Source organism: Metopolophium dirhodum, chromosome 7 (assembly GCF_019925205.1).
Source record: "Metopolophium dirhodum isolate CAU chromosome 7, ASM1992520v1, whole genome shotgun sequence".
Lineage (NCBI taxonomy): Eukaryota > Metazoa > Arthropoda > Insecta > Hemiptera > Aphididae > Metopolophium > Metopolophium dirhodum.
Genome location: NC_083566.1, coordinates 26,287,016 through 26,308,429, shown reverse-complemented (window position 1 = coordinate 26,308,429; position 21,414 = coordinate 26,287,016). Strand labels below are relative to the sequence as shown.

General features: G+C 27.9%; 2 protein-coding genes across 4 annotated transcripts in view; one reads left to right on the top strand and one right to left on the bottom strand.

Moving 5' to 3' along the window:
• LOC132948779 (neuroglobin-like) overlaps positions 1-19,070 on the bottom strand; it is a 35,980-nt gene extending 16,910 nt beyond the window's left edge. The window contains exons 1-4 of one of the 3 annotated variants that reach the window (XM_061019424.1): positions 18,832-19,070; positions 17,650-17,875; positions 14,676-14,801; positions 2,277-2,529 (exon numbers count right to left, since the gene is read on the bottom strand). In XM_061019424.1, the coding sequence (XP_060875407.1) occupies positions 14,676-14,801; positions 17,650-17,875; positions 18,832-18,932 (453 nt within the window). In that variant the 5' untranslated portion in view covers positions 18,933-19,070 and the 3' untranslated portion in view covers positions 2,277-2,529. Of the gene's footprint in view, positions 1-2,276; positions 2,530-12,714; positions 12,911-14,675; positions 14,802-17,649; positions 17,876-18,831 lie in introns of those variants that run through there. The other 2 variants (XM_061019422.1, XM_061019423.1) reach the window with 2 other exon arrangements.
• LOC132948778 (uncharacterized) lies at positions 536-6,889 on the top strand. Its single transcript, XM_061019421.1, has 6 exons — positions 536-1,265; positions 2,228-2,279; positions 4,023-4,122; positions 6,368-6,487; positions 6,548-6,706; positions 6,815-6,889. The coding sequence occupies exons 1-6, from the start codon at positions 536-538 to the stop codon at positions 6,887-6,889; spliced, it is 1,236 nt and encodes a 411-aa protein (XP_060875404.1).
• Positions 19,071-21,414: the final 2,344 nt, after the last annotated feature.

Below are 21,414 nucleotides of genomic sequence, written 5' to 3'. Positions count from 1 at the left end.
TTGTAAAAAATCTAATTTACAGATTGTATAATATATTCTACTAAAAACTAAAAAAAAAAATAAAAAATATTGATTTTAACCATGATTTTAATGCAAGAAGGTCGTATACCATAATGCGGCTTTTATCGATGTCTTTTTAAAGAAATATTAATTTTTAATATGTTTGCTATTTTATAAATAGATAAAAATAAATTAATGCATTTTACAATTTGCTTTGATTATTTTGATATTACGGGCGGCACTCAAAAGATTTTTATACTGCATGATACTATTACGAAATACGATATCACGTCATGTGTTGTAAGTTTTTAACGGGTGAGAAAATTTGCCACTGTAAAAAACCCGTGGGGGGGGAGGGGAGAGGACATTGAAAAAAATGTGTAACCAGGGCAGAAAAATCTTAAATTTGCCACTGAGCAGAACGACTATTATAAGTTATAACCTTTCACAATAATATAATATATTATTGCACAAGTTTCATAAGTTACATGCTTATATTTTTTACAGATAGTACCTATCAATTAAATCTTGCGTGATGGACGATTTGAAAGTTGAAGAAGTTGCCATTAACTTAAAACTATGGATGCTATGCCGTTTCTATGACATGTTGAAAACCAATAATTATACAAAGATTTTCAACTGTAATGTTTACTGCCTGATACTTTTTATTTACGGAGCAATTGTGAATTGTATGGTCGTTTACAGCTCTATAGGGTTTTTCGTCGAGATGGATGATATCATAAGTGACGTTGATGTCTTTTTAGTATTGTTTGTTATGATCAATTTTTTTTTCTGCTCTTGGAGGATCTGCATAATTTTGAGCAAAAGTAACACAATTTGTGAAGCGTTAAACGTTGCACAGTTTAATTTCTTAACGAGCAAACGATGTTTTAAACATTTAAATGTACTATACAACGATCGTGACAGAACGATTAAAATCACCAACTACTTTTTTGTATTCACGGTGATAGTGCTAATACAATGGATCTTATTTCCTTTCATGGTAATCACATTAACGGAGTCTGATGTCGAAAATAGTCGCTCTCCGAACATTATGAACTTGCGCTTTCCTGTATCTACACAAACTTACAATCAATATTATTTCATATTTTACTTAATGGAAGTGGCGATAGCAGCATTTCCCATTTACGTAATAATCGTGACGGACACATTAATATTGTCTTTCAGTTTGGTTATAATTTCTCAACAGGAAGTCATAAATCGAGCGTTTAAAAGCATCGGATATGAAGAAAACTCACAATCAAGTAAGAAACAAAAATAATATATTCATTGATAACACGCATCTCACAAAAATTATAGTTAATATAATATCAGAAATACATTAATTCAACGTAATATTAAATATTAATAGAGAAACTTCCAACTTATATGACTATATAGGATTTTGTAAGCGGACTTCCGCTTTTAGGGACTTTCATGTTGTAACTTTTTTGTTCGCTAAATATAGTGACATGTGACCGCGCATTTAACCTAACCTAACCCAACCTAACCTAACCACGCTTTCCAAGAATCTTAGCCGTAGCTTCAAACATCACTCATGATGAATATAAAATATTGCCTAAATCTGACCCCTTAAATATGGTTCATTTTCAACAGCCATAACACAGCAAAATGATATATCGTTTTCATAATTATATTGTTTGACTTAATGGCGGTACCAATTTCACCTAGAATCGCGGGAAACGCACATCATAATGTTACATAATATTACGAGGCACTAAACAATAAAAAAAATTTCTAAATATCATAATGTTATTGTTTTAATTATTTTATTTACTATATGTGTAAGGGGTGTGGGGGACAAAGCCCCCCCCCCTGAGTTACTGTAAAATGTATCCTATTTGATCAGCGTGTTTTCTGAACTAAAATCAGCGTTCGTCCTCAATTTTTGTTTCGATTCGAGCACTGCTTATAATTTTATGAAAACCTGAACTTTTTATTTTAAGTAGAACTTATAACACGTATGTTTGTCATGCCAGAGTGGTAATATCAAATTTCTCCAACTTGCGTTCTCGTCACAAAAATTAAATAAAACAATCGATTCCAGATTTACATAGCGCAGAATTATTATGTAAGTTTAATAAAGAATAAAATCTTGGGAAAATTTAAAAGTATTTGGTATATTACACCAACCAGTTGTAAACTAGTTTTAATTATAAACTTTATTTCTTCGTATAGTAAGATTATTGGTTAATTTTTATTACAGAATATTATGAAGATTTTAAATCAATTCTAGGTGATCAAATTCAACTTTGTCTGTAAGTATTAAAGCTTGATAGTAGTCCATTTAATGCAAAAGGTTATATACTCGTATAATGTACCTATATACAACATAATTATTTCATAGATAAGTCTAGTAGAAAAAGGCAAAGAAAATATGTTCATTATGTTCCTTAGAATATTGATCACATTGTCTGTTCTTTGGTCAAAAAGCTTGAAAATTCGATGCAAGTCTCCTCGTAAAATTATAGGATTTTTGCAACAGTTATAAGCAAACTGAAAGTATACCTGTACAACATAAACACAATTTCCGCAAGTCGCATAAATTATTTTTACTATATTATAGTATTCTACTATATTATAATAATTAATAGCTATAAAATACAAACTAATCATAAGTAACATAACAAAATCGATTATTCGAGTAAATTTATACATAGGATTATGAAAGTATACCAATTTCGTTATTTACAGGTAACAGGTATGTTTTAGATTCTGAGCGGAGTTAAGAATGTATTGACTTTACAATGATGCGTGTTTTATTTTTTTGATAACTTTTGCGTTTATCGTTATTTAGAATTGAAACGTTATCCAAGTTATCGTTATTTAAAATAGTGTAAGTTGATACCTATTAAATTTAAAAATAATAAGTTATTATTATTAATAACTTACTAATGTGGGTAGGTAATGGCCCGGATACGGAGTATAATATAATCAATTCTTAGATTATTCCCAGGTAGATTATTCCCTTGTTTCTAAGGAATCAATAGACATTTTAAATAAATAGATTTTAAATATTTCGTTTTGCGATATTTTTCGTTCAATGATATTCTATAAATTACGTTTTGCGTTATGTTTTGTTTAATGATATATAATATATTTTGTTAATCGTTATGTTTTGTTTTGTGGTATTTAATTATTTTTGATCATCGCTTTTCGTTATAATTACGTTTACAAATTTCAATTGCTTTTTGTCAAATATAACGTTATAATCATAACGTTATTATTATAACGTTTGCAAGCCCTGATTTTAATTTATCATGGTCCTCCAATCTCTTCTAATCTAAACTAATCCACATGATGAAAATAACCGTAATTTTAGTAACAAATGGTTCTTCAGAAAACTTACTAATGATGAACAGGTTCGAAGCCTACAATGCTTCATGTATAGTGTTTCAAAAAATAAACTTTTTTGTTTTCCATGCATTTTTTTGTACCACAAATTGTGCTTTTGTTTCTGGTTTTGGCGATTGGCAACATTTGAACCCTCGTTTGCCTAATAATGAAATTAACTTACTGCAGGGTTTACAAAACTGTATTAAATGGAAAGAACTAGAAAAAAGGTTACTTGATGATAAAACTATTGACTGTAAAGTACAAAAAATTTTCAAAAAATGTAAAAGAAAAATGGCACATAATTTTAAAAATAATCATAGATATTATGTTTTGCAGTAGAAATAATCTTGCTCTTAGGACCCATTCAGAAAAAATTATATTTCTTGATCTTATTGAACTTATTAGTCATTATATAATGGACCAATGATTTAGCAATCAAATACGACAAGGACCTCAATGGATTCGAGCTTTGCTATGAAATATTTTTCTATAATTTCAATTGATAGGTTTTAATTCATTATTTTTAATCACCATAAATTATTAGATTAAATTTTTATCTTAACTAAAACATTGGTCATTGAATATAATATTATTGAATAATATATTTAAATGTCCAAAAATATTGTGCAAATGATAATTTTATAAAATCATTTTATTTTTTCCAGGAAAATTAAATCATATTATTCAATAGTGATTCCTGTTATTTTAGCAAACGTTGCTATGTCTTCAACATGTTTCATAATCGTGACATATGTGTTAATAGTGGTAAAATGTTTACTTTAAAGTTTATATTATAATAATATGTTATATATAATGTAGGTAGTTTATTTAATTTAGCCCATGGTTAAAATATACAAGGTTATTGCATATATACGATATACCTACCCATGGGCACCGACTATTGGGATACTGCGGCGCTCAACTGCTCAAGCACCCCATGACCCATTTCGTGGGTTGCGGAAATGAATGAAACAATACGTAATATTAATCCATACTAATATTATAAAGAGAAAAGATATTTTGTATTTTTGTATGATTGTAACGAATAACCTCAAAAACTACTGGACCTAAGACTGTAGTTGGCTGAGTTGCACTTAGTGCAGCGAGTTACACCCAAAAGGAGTTGAACAATCACAATGTTTTTAAGAGTTGTCATTTTTTACTGGCAACGAAGTGTGAGGGATCAGCTAGAATATTATACGGAAGCACCCCAATAAATTTGGAAAACCCGGAATAACATTGGTATACCCCTTCTTCCCAATAAAGTATTTGATGATAAAACAAAAATTGCAGCGTAAAAGGAGCCTGGGAGCCAACGTATTTTTCAAAATATAAGAATAATTAATATTTGTGATATCCCTGTACGCAGCCATTATGTATGTTGTATCTGATGATAACAATCCAAGTCTATATACAATAACCTGTATATTTCAACCGTATTTGAAACATCGTATAATGTTTATGATACTACTTCTTATAGCTTAACTTTATATTATTATAGATAAATATATTTTATGGTTTAGAGTTTATAATATTCTACATAAAAATATAACTAGGTATAGAATCGCCCGTACTATACGTAACCACTATAAAAAAATTATATATATAATATATAGGTAATAGTCAATAGGTATTATAGTAAGGTACTGCCATACAAGACTACTGACATTCAACTCAAATTAAAAGAAATAGTATAGGATACATTTTAAACAAAATAGTTAATTTAAAAAAAGTTGAATGTCACACAAACACTAGACAGATGTGAGACCCAAACGTTAGTTTAAAAAAACTTGCTAACTTCATTTAAGATAATATTTTTGTTCATATTAATTTGTATTTTTACAATAATTTAATTTAATAGGTATCGTGTTCACTGTTCGTTAACTTATAACGTAAGGTACCTACGTTGTTAACTTTACTTAACTCTAGTGACTCTAGTTAATTTTTTCATTAAAATTGCCATCATTTGAATATAGGATGGTAATATTTTATCTATATTTTATAGGTATGTATGTGTTTATATAAATGTACCTACCCTACTCATCATTCGATATCCAATAGGTTTTCATCATCGTGTTTATTAGTCGTACAAACCACTATCAACTTTTGATATTTAAATACTCTGAAGCGAAATTTTTTCCTAAATATGTAAATGTATAAAATACATACAGGGTGCGGCAGAAACGACTGACTAGTTTTTAAGGGCTGTAATACGCACGCACGACAAACCCTCGATGTACAACTGTCCAGACCTTGATTACGACTAAAAACGGCATAATCGCAAAATTCAAACTATACCACTCATAAAGGCATGCATTTATCTTATCTCAGACTAATGACCCCCATAAACTCGTCAGTTGACTCTGCCACACACTGAAATCGCACCTGCTAGATCATCTACAACAATATATCGATGCTGACGGGCGCTATCTTGAAGATAAAATTTTCAAAAAGTAATTTCACAATTGGGATTTCTTACTTATTTCAATAAAATAAACTGTTTTTCTCTAAGTTTAACTGTTCGTAATTTATAGCCCTTTAAAACTCGTCAGTCGCCTCTGCCACACCCTGTAGAATAGCTGGATAGTTTATTATTATCAACTATTAGGTATTTAGATTCTAGTTTAAATGTCTAGAATGTAGTATTGTAGTGCGATACATTTCATGGTATACCCTTTATTATCAGTTCAATATCAATGTACCTATCATTCAAAAATCTAAATTCATATGCATACAAATAATATTGCTACGATACTTTACATTTGTATACGTGAACATTTTCATAAAAAGTAATCTGCTTCGTATGATAAAAGTTTTAAAAGTATTGGCAGCCATTTAAATATCTACATGTTTTTAGTAATTTTTACCAAATCATATATGGGTGAAAAATAAAAAAGGTAATACAATGCATGTATCTTATTTATAACAAAAAAAAGTTAATAGAACTGTCAAAAATACCATGTATAATACTGAATTTAATCATTAATATACGATTGCATTTTTTTAAAAGGTTTGTTTTTCAAAGGAACCCAATCAATTTCTTAACATTATCAAACTCGGGTCATCAGCCATCTTTATTTGTGGGCAGTTTTTTTTATATTGTTATTTACTTGACAGTATGAATCTTAAAGTAAATCTTTATTATTCACAAAGTTTTGACTTTATTTGATTATAATTATATTTTTTGTAGAGAGAATCTGTTAACTTTGCCTTATATTCTTGTGATTGGACGAAAATGGATATCAAATTTAAAAAGTTATTATTACTAACAATGCGGATGAATGATGCTAATAATTTTGTGATAAGAGCTACACCAAGAAAAGTTGTCAACTTACAAATGTTTGCTAACGTATTTATTTAGCGTTCATTTTATAACAATTGCACAATATATATATTATACACAACTACTACTTACCTACTTAAACACAGTATAACTAAATGATACATGTTGTTTCAGGTCATGTCGATGTCCTACAATATTATCTCAGTCATGCTGAAATCTATGGATTCAAATAATCAAAGTACAGAATAAATCTTATGTTTAAAGTTAATTTATATAGGCAACATTATTAACATCTAGGATATTATAGTATATTACCTACCTATTATACATTTTTTTTTTTTGTATTAATTAATTCGTGCTAATTTAGGCCATTGGGTAGTTTTTAAGTGTGGGGGAGGGTACTGTAGGTTTAAACACTTGTGTTTGTTAGTTTGGCAGATTTTTTAGTGGGCGCTCGTAGGTATCTGCTATGCCCGGGTAGGGGATGGCGGTACTTCTCTCCGGACACCGTGACTTGCCCGAAGAAAAATGTCGCCCGCTGCCGAGGTCGCAATCGACGCCTTAGTCCGCTCGGCCACTCAGTCCCCAATATTATAAATTTATAACAGTATCTATGTAATTTTATTAGAAATGCCATTAAATAATAGTTGAATATAAATGGGTTGGTAGATTTTTATCAACAAACAACAATTTGTATATTTAGTTTATTATACACAGCGATCTTTTTAAAGCACGATCATCCCGTTGTTATGTTTAAACTATGGTATTATCAATATTTTATTTTTTTAATATTCTTAATATAGGTACCTTAATCTTTAAGATCTTAAAATTGGTATCCACTTATTACTTATAGGTAATATTATACAAAATATATTATACCTATGTGACTATGTAGATATTTATAATAGGTATAATATTATATACCTATACCAATATTCTTTTTTTGATTACTTATTATTATTATTGAAATTGTTTGTATAACATTATTGTACTAGTACTATATACTCGAAAACCGTAATAACAATATAACAAACTGTAAAATATATAATGATATATGAATTGTATTAAATTATTTTAGCACAAAATTATTGTATAGAAAAAGTTGAAAGTCGGACGCATGCTACGGGACACTTAAGTATACATATAGCTTATTTCGTGGCTTTTTGTCCCTAGGATTTTTCATCTAGATTTATTATATACTAGCTGATCTTGTGCACTTCGTTGCCCGTTAAATGTACGAATGTACCAACTCTATATGACTCAAACTTTGTTCAATTCGTTATTTAATATTCGGTGTATGGTGTTTTAAATTTATCTTAACTTTTCTGTTGCTTGGAATAAAAATTCTGATTTGCAGCAGTATATTATCAGGTAGGCAATCTACCTGCGGTGGATCGCGGACCCAGTGCTGTTTGTACGTTAGTGTATGATTTAACTCTAAAGTATCGAAGTTATACCAAGTTTATTTTGATATAATACGGTTGATTGATATAATCAATTAATACATAATCCTAACCTAACCTAACCTAACCGTACAAAAATCCGATGAATAAAAAAACCAAATTTAACCATTTTTAAATTAGCCTATCTTTTTCCCAGAGATATGCACACAAACATTCATTAATATATAATATAGCTAATCCTGCGCACCTCGTGGCTCATAAAAAATGACAATAAAATTGTGATTGTTCAACTCCTTTTTGGTGTAACTCACTGCAGTAAGTGGAACTCAGCCACCCTGGTAGGCAATGTGCAAAAATTTGATTTGATGCATGCTTGTACCTGATCTGCCCGATTAACCAATAACAACCAATAATAAATAAATACTATTTCTATTAATTATTTCTCCTATAACCAATAGCAACCATTTATAAACAAATATTTCCATCGTAAATCTTAAAATCTTTGTTTGAGCACTTCTATTAATTGGTCGTAGCGTTATGTTATATAGCCTATAGCCTTCCTCAGTGAATGAACTATCCAACAAAAAAATAATTTTTCAATTCGAACCAGTAGTTCCTGAGATTACCACGATCAAAGTGACTTTGAAAGTTTGTGTGTTTGAAGTTCAAACACACAAACTCCACAGCTTTATATATTAGTATCGATAAAAAATTGCTGATCTTGTGCAATTCTGTTGCCCATTAAAAATGCCAACTCTATATGAATAATATATTATAAATACTACCATGGCAACCATTTATATCCATTCAAAAATGTCATTTGAATGGTTGCCGTGGTAATATGGACACACACACAGACGGAAATCTCAAAATAATATATAACTTGTTGCCATGGTAATATAAGCCAGAAAGAGTTCATTTGACAAGATATTTACAATTGCATTAATATCATAACGACATAACCCATAGGTAGGGTAACTACCATAATAATTTAGGTAAATTTTTTTTAATTATATGCCAATTTTACATAAAAAAATAAATATTTATTGTGGCTTATTAAATTGGAAAAAGGAAGTTTATAATTAGCTTTATCAGAATTAACAACTTACTAGTAAGAGTCTGCATTTTTGATGTTATAAGTATGTTTTATTTTATTTTGTTCATTGATAATTTCATGTATGTAATAATATTATGTACTATTAATTAAAATAATTAAAAGTATAGATAACATTATCACTAATCAGTCGATATTGTTAAATATATTATTCAAATATACTTTTTGTCACGCTTTGAAAGTTTAGTTTTCGATGACGGTTGGAGCGTTGGAAAGCGACCTTTTTCCGTCCAGCGGGTAGTGAAGTGGAAATCCTCGTAGTGCCAGGTGGTAAAGAGGAAATCCCCAAAAGTACTAAACGCACATATCACGTGTATTCTCTGCACAACCAGACACTAAAATCTATACTACGGTTCTTACAAGACATAAACTTTTGGTTCATCTTATATTCATATTATAACCTCCATGGTTCTATGCATGACGCTTAAAATAATTAAAACCAAATCGTTTCTTTCGTGAATCATGACATATTGTTTTCGAAGAATAGTCTGGTTGTTGCATAAATCCCAGCGTGCATTACCTTTGCCGTGATGGCGTGATCAGTAAACACAGAGACGTGACAAAAAATAGTATGTGTGGCTCGTGCAGGGAGGCAATTTCAGTCTTGGGCTTAATCATAGAAGTGATTAAAGTGTTGTAAAAGCAAATTCATAGGCTTACGTAGACTTTTGGTTCCAGTGGTGCATATTTAAAATGTACCTATACCTACATATTATGTGCATATACAACAATTTTGAAAGCCATTAGGCACGGGAAATTTTACTAAAATGTTAATAATTCTTATAGCTGAAATTGATTAAAAAATATATTTAAATAAAAATAAGTATAGGTCAAATAAAATATATAGAAAAAAAATATAAGAATTATCTACCAGCCCAGAGTTATAACGCGACGATCGGCCGACCGGGAACTTTCCCTGAATATCGGTGGGCCACTGTAACCATAAAATAATACTTAGTACCTAAGTTAGTAAGTCATTCGTTGATTCGTACCTATTTTATTATTTATGATAATTTTGATCTTATTTCAGGTAATAGTTGGTGTGTGTAAATAACACATTAACATCGTGTTATACTATTATCGTCAGGAACTAGGAAAAGGCTAAAAAACTTTATACACAAGCCTCAAGGAAAAATAAAATAAAATTTTATGCAGTTCAAAATGACAAATGTCATGCATTAACTTATGCCACAATAAATAAATAAATGTATAAGTAATATAACTAAATAATATACATGTTTAAAAATAAATTAAAATAGCCAATAGGTAGGTAATACACTTATTTTTATTAAACACTATTCAGAGCTTCAGTCTTTACCACAGCTAATGGCTATAAATAGTATGGTTGCCCATCGACGATTGACCATGATTCACATAGGTACTTGAAAAGTGTCTACCGAAATTAATGATCTCTATAATCAGTATTAAAGTTAAATTAACCAGCTGGAGATTCAAGCACTAGCGCTCATATAACATAGTGACTATCACAGTATCACGCAACTACAATTAACATAATACATTTGACAGGTAACTGCATTTATAGTCACTACAAAAAATGAGCACTAGTGCGGAAATCTCCAGTTGTTCAATACTGATTATGGAGATTAATTTCGGTAGACACTTTTCTAAATTCGTTGGGCCACCATACTATCTATAATCGTGGTCTTTACCTACCGTATATTATGTTATCTAACATAGGAATAATGTTCGGGCGTTCTATAAAAATCCTAGGAATCGAATCGAATTCATAGACAGAAATCGAGGGGGGTGTTTTGGGGGCTTAGCCCCCCCCCCCAAAAAAAAGTATTACATAATAATTGTTTGAATATTGTTTTGAACTGATGAACTGTTGTAGACATAGGTGCAAATAGTGGTGGGGGGGTAGGGGCTAAATATTACTACCTACATTACCCATTATAAATTATACTAAATGTATAATTTATTCTACGTGATATTGTTTAATATCGTATTATAGCTGTGGGTATTAATACATCCCTAATATTGTTGAATTGCACTATTTTGTGACTAGGTAAAACAACTTGTTGTTTTCACCTTTGCTCTATGTTTCCTGTTATTTAGGATTATATTAAATACCTACGTTTCTACTCATAAATTATACTATGTATAATTTATTATTTTACTTATTTTATTTAAAATAATATAATGGCTTTTGGGTTTACTACAACCTCACAAACATTTCCTACATTTTATTTTCAGCGTATTCAATATTATCAAAGTAAGGCTTAAGCCTCCCCCCCTCAAACGCTATTTGCGCCTATGGTTGTAAGTCTAACCTAACCTTTTATATTTTATATTGTTATAACAACATATACGTTGAACGTTAAAAATAACTTATGATATCGCAAAATAAATGTTTTTTGGATACGTGTACATATTACAGGCCGTAATTAGTAATTTTATTATTAACAAAATAATAATTCGCATATTTGTATGAATCAATGGAGTAACTGAGTAAATATGATAAAAGATTATAATAAGTAAATAATATTATGTTCAATTACATAACAATTTACTCTGATAAAACCATATTATATATACCTATATATAAAATCATCTACATAATAAATTATTATTGAAAATTTGGAAATTCGTATAGCTAAGACTTTTATATTTTAATATTAACCGTAATAACACATGGAATCCTCGATTCAATGATTGATTATGTGGAAATTATTATACATATAATATGCAGGTACCTATTTAAAACATCCAATTTTGTTTCATTTCAATAGTACCTAGGTACTTGGATATTTTTTTGTATAATTGTACCCATTAAAAATTGTATTTATTTCCTTATTTAATTATCATCATCAATTAAACAAATTAAACAATAAGCAAAAAGATACACCTGATACCCCTACAATAAATGTACGTTGTGTTTAGGAGTGAGTGAGTTCAGATTAATAATAAATTAAAAATGGATACTTGATTTTTTAAAAAATATATATATACATAGATAATATAATATAATATACATGTAATATTAATAAAAAAAAGATATAATAATAATACTAATAATAATATTATAGATTTAAATAATTATATTAAGATATTAAGATATTATCAAAGTTTAAATTCTTAATGTATTTTGCAAGCATTTTCTTATTATTAAATTTTTTTAAATCAATGTTTAGTTTTCTACATACATTTGTACAACTACATAAATGTAATTGATTATACAAAACGCATTATCACAAAATATAAATTGCAGTAAAAATATTTTAAGGACAACTTAATCATAGTATATATTAGGTACACACCTACAAATTTCAAAGTAAATAATAAATTATACATCATACATATTACATATTATTATTATTAAACATATTTACAAACAATGAAACATAAATATTTCAAGACGTTATATTAATTTTACATAATGCATAATAGTCGTATAATAAATAATTCATATGATAAAATAAAATAAGTTTCGATGAAGAAAATGATTTTAAAAAATAATAATAATAATAATAATAATTGTATCAATCAACTGAATTAGTGTTATTCGAGTTTCGTTAAATTAAGAACATGACATGTACGTATTATTAATTTATTTGAACAATAGTGTATGGTATATTAATATGAGACCATAAAAATTAACAACCCTCGACAAAAATACACGAATAATATTATTACGAAAAGTAATAACATTCATAGTCCGTCAAACTAGCATATAGTAACAATTAATAAATTGCGTGATGGCGAAACTATCACTAAAATGTTGTCATGGACCTAAAACAATACATATTTTTCTCTCTTTATAAAATGATAAAATAAAAATAAAAAAATACATATTTTCTAGAAGGTGTTAATGGTTATTAGTCAAAGGCTTAAGTTTATAGTTCCAAGTAGAAATTGACGGGGGTGGAATGTGACTCAAAGGAATACTAATAATGAATTGCCTAATGTGGGATTCAAATAATATTAGCATTTAATATTGAAGTAAAAATGATTTGTAGTTTTGAATAAAATAAAATATAGATATTTGAGTGACAATGAATACAAATGCACCTTATTAATACCATGCATACTAATACATATTTTTACTTAAGTATATTTAACATACCAATACACCATAGATGTAAATATGTTATGTACCTCCGCAAGGACAAGAATAGGTATAAATTTAATAAACATTTTACGTGAACACATTTTAGAATATGGGTCGACTGGAACCGAAAAAAATCTCTAGGATTTAGACCTAGAGTGACCATGATATCTATATAATTTTTAAAAGTTGTTTTTAAACGATTTTTGTAACATGCATAAAGACACTTGAAACAATTATAGGTAAATAATAACTATACCTATTATAAGTTAAGTTATAACCTGGTTACCTATAATATTATTTAAAGTGTCTTTATTTTTTTATTTAATGAGATTCTAACAAATATATCATTATTATCTAGATTATCTCAAATATTAACAATATAAAACAAAAACAATTTATAATAATAACAGAAACGAAAAGAACACGTGTATTCAGAGCTCATAAAGTTACATTTTTAACCTGTCTGAAATATAAAATTAAAAAGTATCTTTATGTATCTATGTTACAAAAATTATAAAAAAAAAATTTTTTTTTAATACGTAGATCTAGCCACTCTGGTCTACAGTTATACTTTAACTGTGTATAACCGTAAGCGTCTATTATATAAAATTATCAAATTTGGATAAAATTTAGTAGATCAAAAAAATGTATGTAGCGGCGTTGTCATATAATATGTAATGGTAATAACTAATAAGTATTATGATAATTTATCTTCATAATATTTATGATTTTTACATGAATATAAAAATATCTTTTTTTAACTCTAAATTAATAGGTTTTATTTTTATTATATTCACAGAATCACGCAAATAATTTAAATAATTATTTTTCAAGAGTACCTATTGACATTTTGTAAAATTTTAAGTTCTAGTTTAATAAAACTCAAATATTTTTTTTTTTTGAATTCAATGATAGATCGTTATATACAAAAAAGATTTTTAGTCAGACGGTCTGTACATATTACTAACTACATTTTCAAGCATTAGCTATACAAATTAAACATCTAATACATTTTTAATTAAAAAATAATTTTTAAAACATTTTTGTAATATTGGCGAATTTTTTCAAAATGTTCACTTAAACAGCTATAAAAGCAATTATAATGCATATTATGTATTTTTAATATTATTAAATTATCAAACTGTTATTCTAGTTATTCCAATTTATTTTTATGTTTTTCCCAAACATTAAGAAAAGTAGTTTGGTACTATTCGAATTTCTATCAGAAATAATATTGAAGTTGAAAATTGTAACATTTTTGTCTACTAACTATAAAAAATATCTTCAGACAAAAAAAAAATTCGCATCATTGGATAATCGATACAATCGCTCCCTCAGGAATTACGAACTTTAAATAATATAAAAAAAGACAAACTATTCTTGGAAACGATTAAAAGCATTCTTATTTTTATTAATCTAGTTTTAATAAAACATTGTTTTACTCACTCAATGGCATGCTGCAATTATAATACTCAGTACTGAAGTTAAACTGGACTTCCACAATTCTAATAATTCTGGTTCACTGTCACCGATTGCTTCTGCTATCATAGCAACCAACACGTCTCCAATAACCTTAAACATTAATAGTACTTATTGTACGTTATTTTACATCATAATTTAGATTAGGTACCAATAGGATTTTTTGACGTCATACCCGATTTTACTAAGATATTATACTGATATTGAGATACTGATTAATAACATCGGGCATGAGGTCAAAAAAGTTATTAAATTCATAACACACATAATATTATTTTATCCGTCAAAAATTATACATTAATATTATTATTTATTACAGGCCTGTTTGTCATAAACACTACGAATCAAATTCCGGTTAAATTCTAAGTGTCCAACTATTATAGTTTTGACCATAAGCGGGCCTTGGTAGAAACTCATGTGTATGCAATCACTTATCATGATTTACTTATCTGTGGGAGCTTACCCCCTACACTCTCCATTTTCTTACTAATATTTTACCACCACCACATGATAAGTAAAAAATAAAGATTTTACCAAATTAAAATTCCATAATAAGTCGTTTAGTCGTCAAAACGCGATGAATAATAAAATAACTAGGAGTCATTATACTTATTTTGGCATTAGGTACAAGTTAAATATAATTTTTATTTATTTATTTTAATTGGAGAATTAATAAATATATAAGTCTATTAGGTATTTATTTTAACATAAATAATAACAATTAATTTATTATATACAAATAGATAGAATATACTATAATATAAAATAATAACGGTGCATTTACTATTATTCTAGTTAATGGTTATTGCAGAAAAATATATCGCATACATAGTTATCATTTTATCATCATTTTGAAAATAATAGTATAATTAAAAAATCAAAAATAATTCTTTCGTTATATTTATAAATTATTGAAGTGGTCTATGAGTTAACATGATAATTACTAAAAATTGCAATATATTAATTGAGTTATCTATTAAATATAATATTTCTGACTGTTCTTTGTGGGTGCAAATGATATTCTTGCCCCCACAGAAAAATTACTGCCCACCTCCAAATTTCGCCACTGGTTTTGACTCTATATTTCGATTATTATCTATTATTCAGTCATTCAGAACAAAACAGCTTATTTATATAAGCTATATATATTACTTATATATATAAGCTGTTTTGTTCTGAATGTTATAATATGATAAATAATATTACTTTATAATCAAATTAGAACAAAAATATCCATAATAAACCTTATTTTTTTTAAGCTACCTGTCTACCTACCTACCAAAATATTAACACTGTTGTAATCTATATATCTTGACATCTCGTATATGGTATATATTACCTATTACTAGTGTTAGTAAATAAACAAGTAACATAATATGATCAAATACAATGTATATAGCTATTCCGATTTCTGATTTTACTGATTGTTTGATTGTTTGATTGTTTTATTATCTATTTGTTACTTTACATGATATACCTAAGTAAAATTTATGTTTTTACATATTTTATGTGTGATTAGTGATTTATATATTTATATATTTCGTGAAATTAAAAATATAAATCTACAGAAATATTTATTTATTAGCTTGTAATCAAGTAACACAGTCATTATAAAAAAATTCATAATATTACCTACTTATTCACAATAGCCATGATATTACTTAAGAAATAATGTATTGTTATAAATGTGGATACAACAATAACATAATTTGTCTTTCAATAAAATACAATTAGATAAGTACAAATGTACAGTAAAAATAAACATACTAATTGTGCTATTTATAATAAATAATTTGAACACATAGTAAGTTAATATTTAATTAGTTAATTTTTAAAATCCTTAATATGATTTGTAATTACGGATCTTGGTACTAAACATTTAGAGTTGTGTTGAGAAAATATTTGATTTTTCAATTTATTTTTTATAGATTATGTGGTTTGTAGAAATGCAACTAAATAGTCAACAGTGAATAAACGGTGAACATAACAATATGATACCCACCTACTATAAATAATAAATTAAACAAAGTTCTGCGTAGTAAAATAAACCTCAAATTTTCCGTTAATAACAATATTATACATATAGGTATCGTTATTTCTTGTATATTATTAGGTTTATCGTACACTTCAACATTTTAAGCTTTTTTTTTTTTGTTAATCTATAAATATTAGATACAAAATAAAATATGAATTTATATTGAACTAGATGAATATCCCGGCTTCACCCGTGTGCAGTTTCTTTTTGTGGCAAATCCCATACAGTATATACGCTATATAGCTGGTCTGGGTGTCTCTCAGTTTAAATGTACCTCAATTCACGGAAAAATCGGTGTCAGTGTTACCTAGCTTTGTGAAATAATTCTACCTAAATGGGCAACCACAATAGTCGCGGATTGGATTTAGCACTTGGTATATTTTTAACGTGGCTTAAACTATTTACTCTCTAAACATTTCTGACATATAAAAAACAATTTGTGAGGGCATACGCGTGACAATTTGATTCATTCTTGTACCTCATCTGCCCGATTAAGTATTGCAATGGAAACCATTTATATTCATAAAAAAAACAATACTACATTTTACTACTACTATTATAATCTACAACCAATGGCAACCATTTATAAACATAAAACAAATATGATATCGGAAAATTCTTTCTTATGCACATATAGATCATTAGAGGATCCTCTATTTCAAATTTCAGGTTTGTACGTTTTGTAATTTTTGAGTTATAGCGATGAATGAGTGAGTGGTATTTAGATTATATATATAATATACAGATTATTATCATATTTAAGTTTTCTAGTTTAATAGATTTTTTTCCATCATTTTATTTCATTAATTTAAAATTTAAAAAAAAAACTGTATATAATATGTTTTGTTAAAAACACTTTGGTTTGTTAGACTTAAGATAATATTTTAATAATAAATATTCACTCACCTGAAAATGTTTCGCTGAAAGTCCATATTTTTTATGTTTAATTCCAAGATTAGTGAGTAATTTTTCTAATTCTTCAGGTTTATCAAGGTGATCGATAGTTGACGCTAATGCTGCACCTACTTTCGATGCATGTGACATAAACTGAGGATTGGACGCAAGTTCATCTATCGATAAGTTCTTAAGCCTTTTGAATAATGATTGATACTCAGGATTTTCTTTGAACAACCTTACGGTAATAAATATTATTAAGAACAATATAAATATTAATTTTATGCCGAGAATACATGTACTATCAGAAGTTATTTGTCTGTGTGTACCTATGCAGTATGCATAAAAAATAAAATAAAAAATATTCGATTACCTACACAACTACACAATTATTATAATGAAACAGTTATCGTTGTCAAAAATTTAACAAATATAGAAAAAATGAATCTATTTTAATAAAATGTTTTTCTTTCTTTTAATATTTATTATTTCTAATGCTTTATCTATGTAAGAAATACAACATTTTAAGAGTAATAATTCCAAAGTAAAATGTAATGTATGATACTATGATTTATAACCTCGAATTGTCATGTTTAATGTTGTTGTGTCAATCAAACGCTGGTAGTCATTTCAACAGTTTAAATCCCAAAACTTAAACCAATTATTTAAAGTGATAAAATTAATAAGCTTAATATACTAAAATGGCTACGACATAAATACTAGATAATTTTGAAAATGGATTTCATAATTGATTGAACTATCAACAAATGTATGACAAGCGTATTTATTTAAGAGCTATAATGTTAGATATGTTTCATAATTATAAAATTTTAATAAGGTATTTTTGGATACATTACAATAAAGTTCCGAGATATTTCAATTAAATATAAAGGTTTTCAAACGGTAGCTTATTTTTATTTATTTATTTATATACCTATACATTCCTGGAGATTCTCAAAGAAGATTTTATATTAAAATTAATTTGTCTTGATGAAATGTGAAATAGGTACATCTTATGAAGATTGGTTTTATATTTGATACACATATCATTGATTCGTCTTACAAGAATAACATATTGAATTCAAACTCGTAGCAAATTCAAATAGTTATTATTATATTTTTTTTAATGGACCATAAACACGTCCATGAATATTGCAATGTTAAATTCGTATTTATGTATAAATAGGTACCTACCTGATTACCAATGCTGACGCCAACCGGCTCGGGTCCTGTGCAAGCACTGACCACGAATCCCTTAGCTGCGATATTTGAAGAGGACTCAACGACCTTGCCATTTTATGTTCGAGTGTACAATACACGCCTGGCGACCGTTACCTAAAGTCGACGAAACTGAAATGCGTAACGTTTCGAGACAGACTGAAACAGTTGTACGAACTGTACCTACTCATGTAAGAATCCGCTACACACTGTACACGCACACACGCACAATCATACACACCACGCACACACGCACAATCATACACACCACGCACAAAACGCACATATACACACACACACGCGCGCGCACACACACCACACTCACAAATCCATATATGCACACGCGTGCACACACACACACACACAAATTACGTCATATGTGTTTGAACACTTGTAGACACGTCTAATACTTATTCAGATAAGCGCTTTAAATTATTATCCAGAATACGTTTCGATCACATGTATACTGATAGCGTGTATAGAGTGCACGCATTACGCACTGCTAAGGCGTTTCGTTTTTATAGTTCCGCTGTGGCTTATTATTATACTTCACTGTAGGCTTAATTGGAACTGAATAAAAAAAAAATCAATCGACACTGCTAACGGCGAACGCAAGGGAACCGAAGAATAGGTCAATTTGTATACGCGGCCGAGTCGTATATAATAGGGTGTGTAACCAATCGGAAAGATTCAATCATGTAGCCGTGGTGTATGTTCTATTATATTGTACTTACCGTAAAATGGGGTCACTCCAGGCAGAGTTGAACTTTATTCTAAATTAATCTTAATATTTTATATTGTTTTTAAAATAATAAAACAATATACCACGGTCATTAAGTGGTCGAAATTATATAGCAGATGAATAATCATTAAGTTCATTAAAGTTCCCAGTTTTTTTAAAAATTGAATTTTGTCCGGAGTGACCGAAACATTGGGGTAGCCATGGGCACGTATTAGTTTTCGTTAAAAACCGATAATATATAGTTTATTACAATGGTTGCCTTGGTACACTAAATATTTTTTTCAAAAAATTAAATAAATAGAAATAAAAAAAAATCGTACATTTTTTTCAAATATAACATAATTAATCCAATATTTTAAGTGACTAGATTTTTTTGCATTTAAATTATCACATATTAGTATATTACACTTCTTAATTCTTGGTATTCCAAACGCTTCAGAAATCCGTCATATTGACATATTTTATAATATTAAATATCATCAAATACCCTTCTCCGCCTTTTTAATGAATGATCTAAGCGGGTAACACACGATTCCGCACAATATACTTTTTTATCTACCCGGTTCCGAACATTTTCGTGATAATTTTTTTATCGAGCCCAAATGTAACACGATTCCGAAAAAAATTGTTGCGACGTTGACAGTTATGGTAAAAACATATATATACCTATATATATATATTATAATATTAAATAAAACAAATAATTAAAAATAAATTATATCGAACAATTTATTTCTATTTGTTCCCTTAATATCCAATATCCATGACTAGACTAATAAATTTATGATAAATGTGAATAATATGGTAGTTTGATTTCTAAAAAAAATAGTAAAAATGAGTTAATATTTTGAATAGTTTAAATAAATAAAGCAAATAAAATTTGCATCCTCCGGAGCATATATAAATTGTTAATTTTTAAACGTGAACATTTATCAATTTTCAAAATCCTCAGTTGTTGTAAAGAATAATATTTAATGATGTTAGAAGTACAGGAAAATGTTTTTTCCTAATTTTTCTCTGACACAATAATACGAATTTCTGAATTATTCAGTTTAATTTATACATTCAATTTAGAATTTGGGATAAAACTAAAATAATGTTATAATAATATGTCTGATATGTATTTTTATATCAACCATTTGTATGAATAAATATTAAAAAAAATAATAATAATATGCCTACCTAAATATAAAATATCCAATAAAATTGAAGTGAATAATTGAATCAATTGAATAAGAAATAAGGAAAATTATATCAAAGTTTCTATTGATACCTAATGGATTATTAGATTCTATTATAATTATGTAAAAAAAATAAGCTATAAAAAGTAGGTCAATAAAATAGAAATATAAAGGGGTTAAAGAATATTAATTAGAAAAAATCGCATATAAATTGGTTCTAGTTGGTTTCTAACCTAATCAAAGTTTCATACTCATTTCTTCCAGTTTAAATATTAACTAAAATCGAGTTTTTTCTGAATTGTAATAATTATAATTAAGTATAGGAAATATTGTAAATCATTAGCTATAAATTTCTATGAACTATAAAATAAAAAAAAACTTGCCTCAGTTTCATTCAACTATTCACAAACTTTTGTTTTTTTTGAATAATAGTTATGGACCAATAAACTGGAAATACCCACACATCCCAATCCAAGGGTCACCATGTCCAAACCTATCATTGTATATTCTAATTGAAAAGAGAGAGAGACGAAAATAGTTGGAAAAGTGTGCTGCAAATGCGAACTCGTTGACTACGAGAACGCAATTCTTGATTGTCGCTCAGCAGTTACGCACAGAACTTTCGTTGTACCGCAA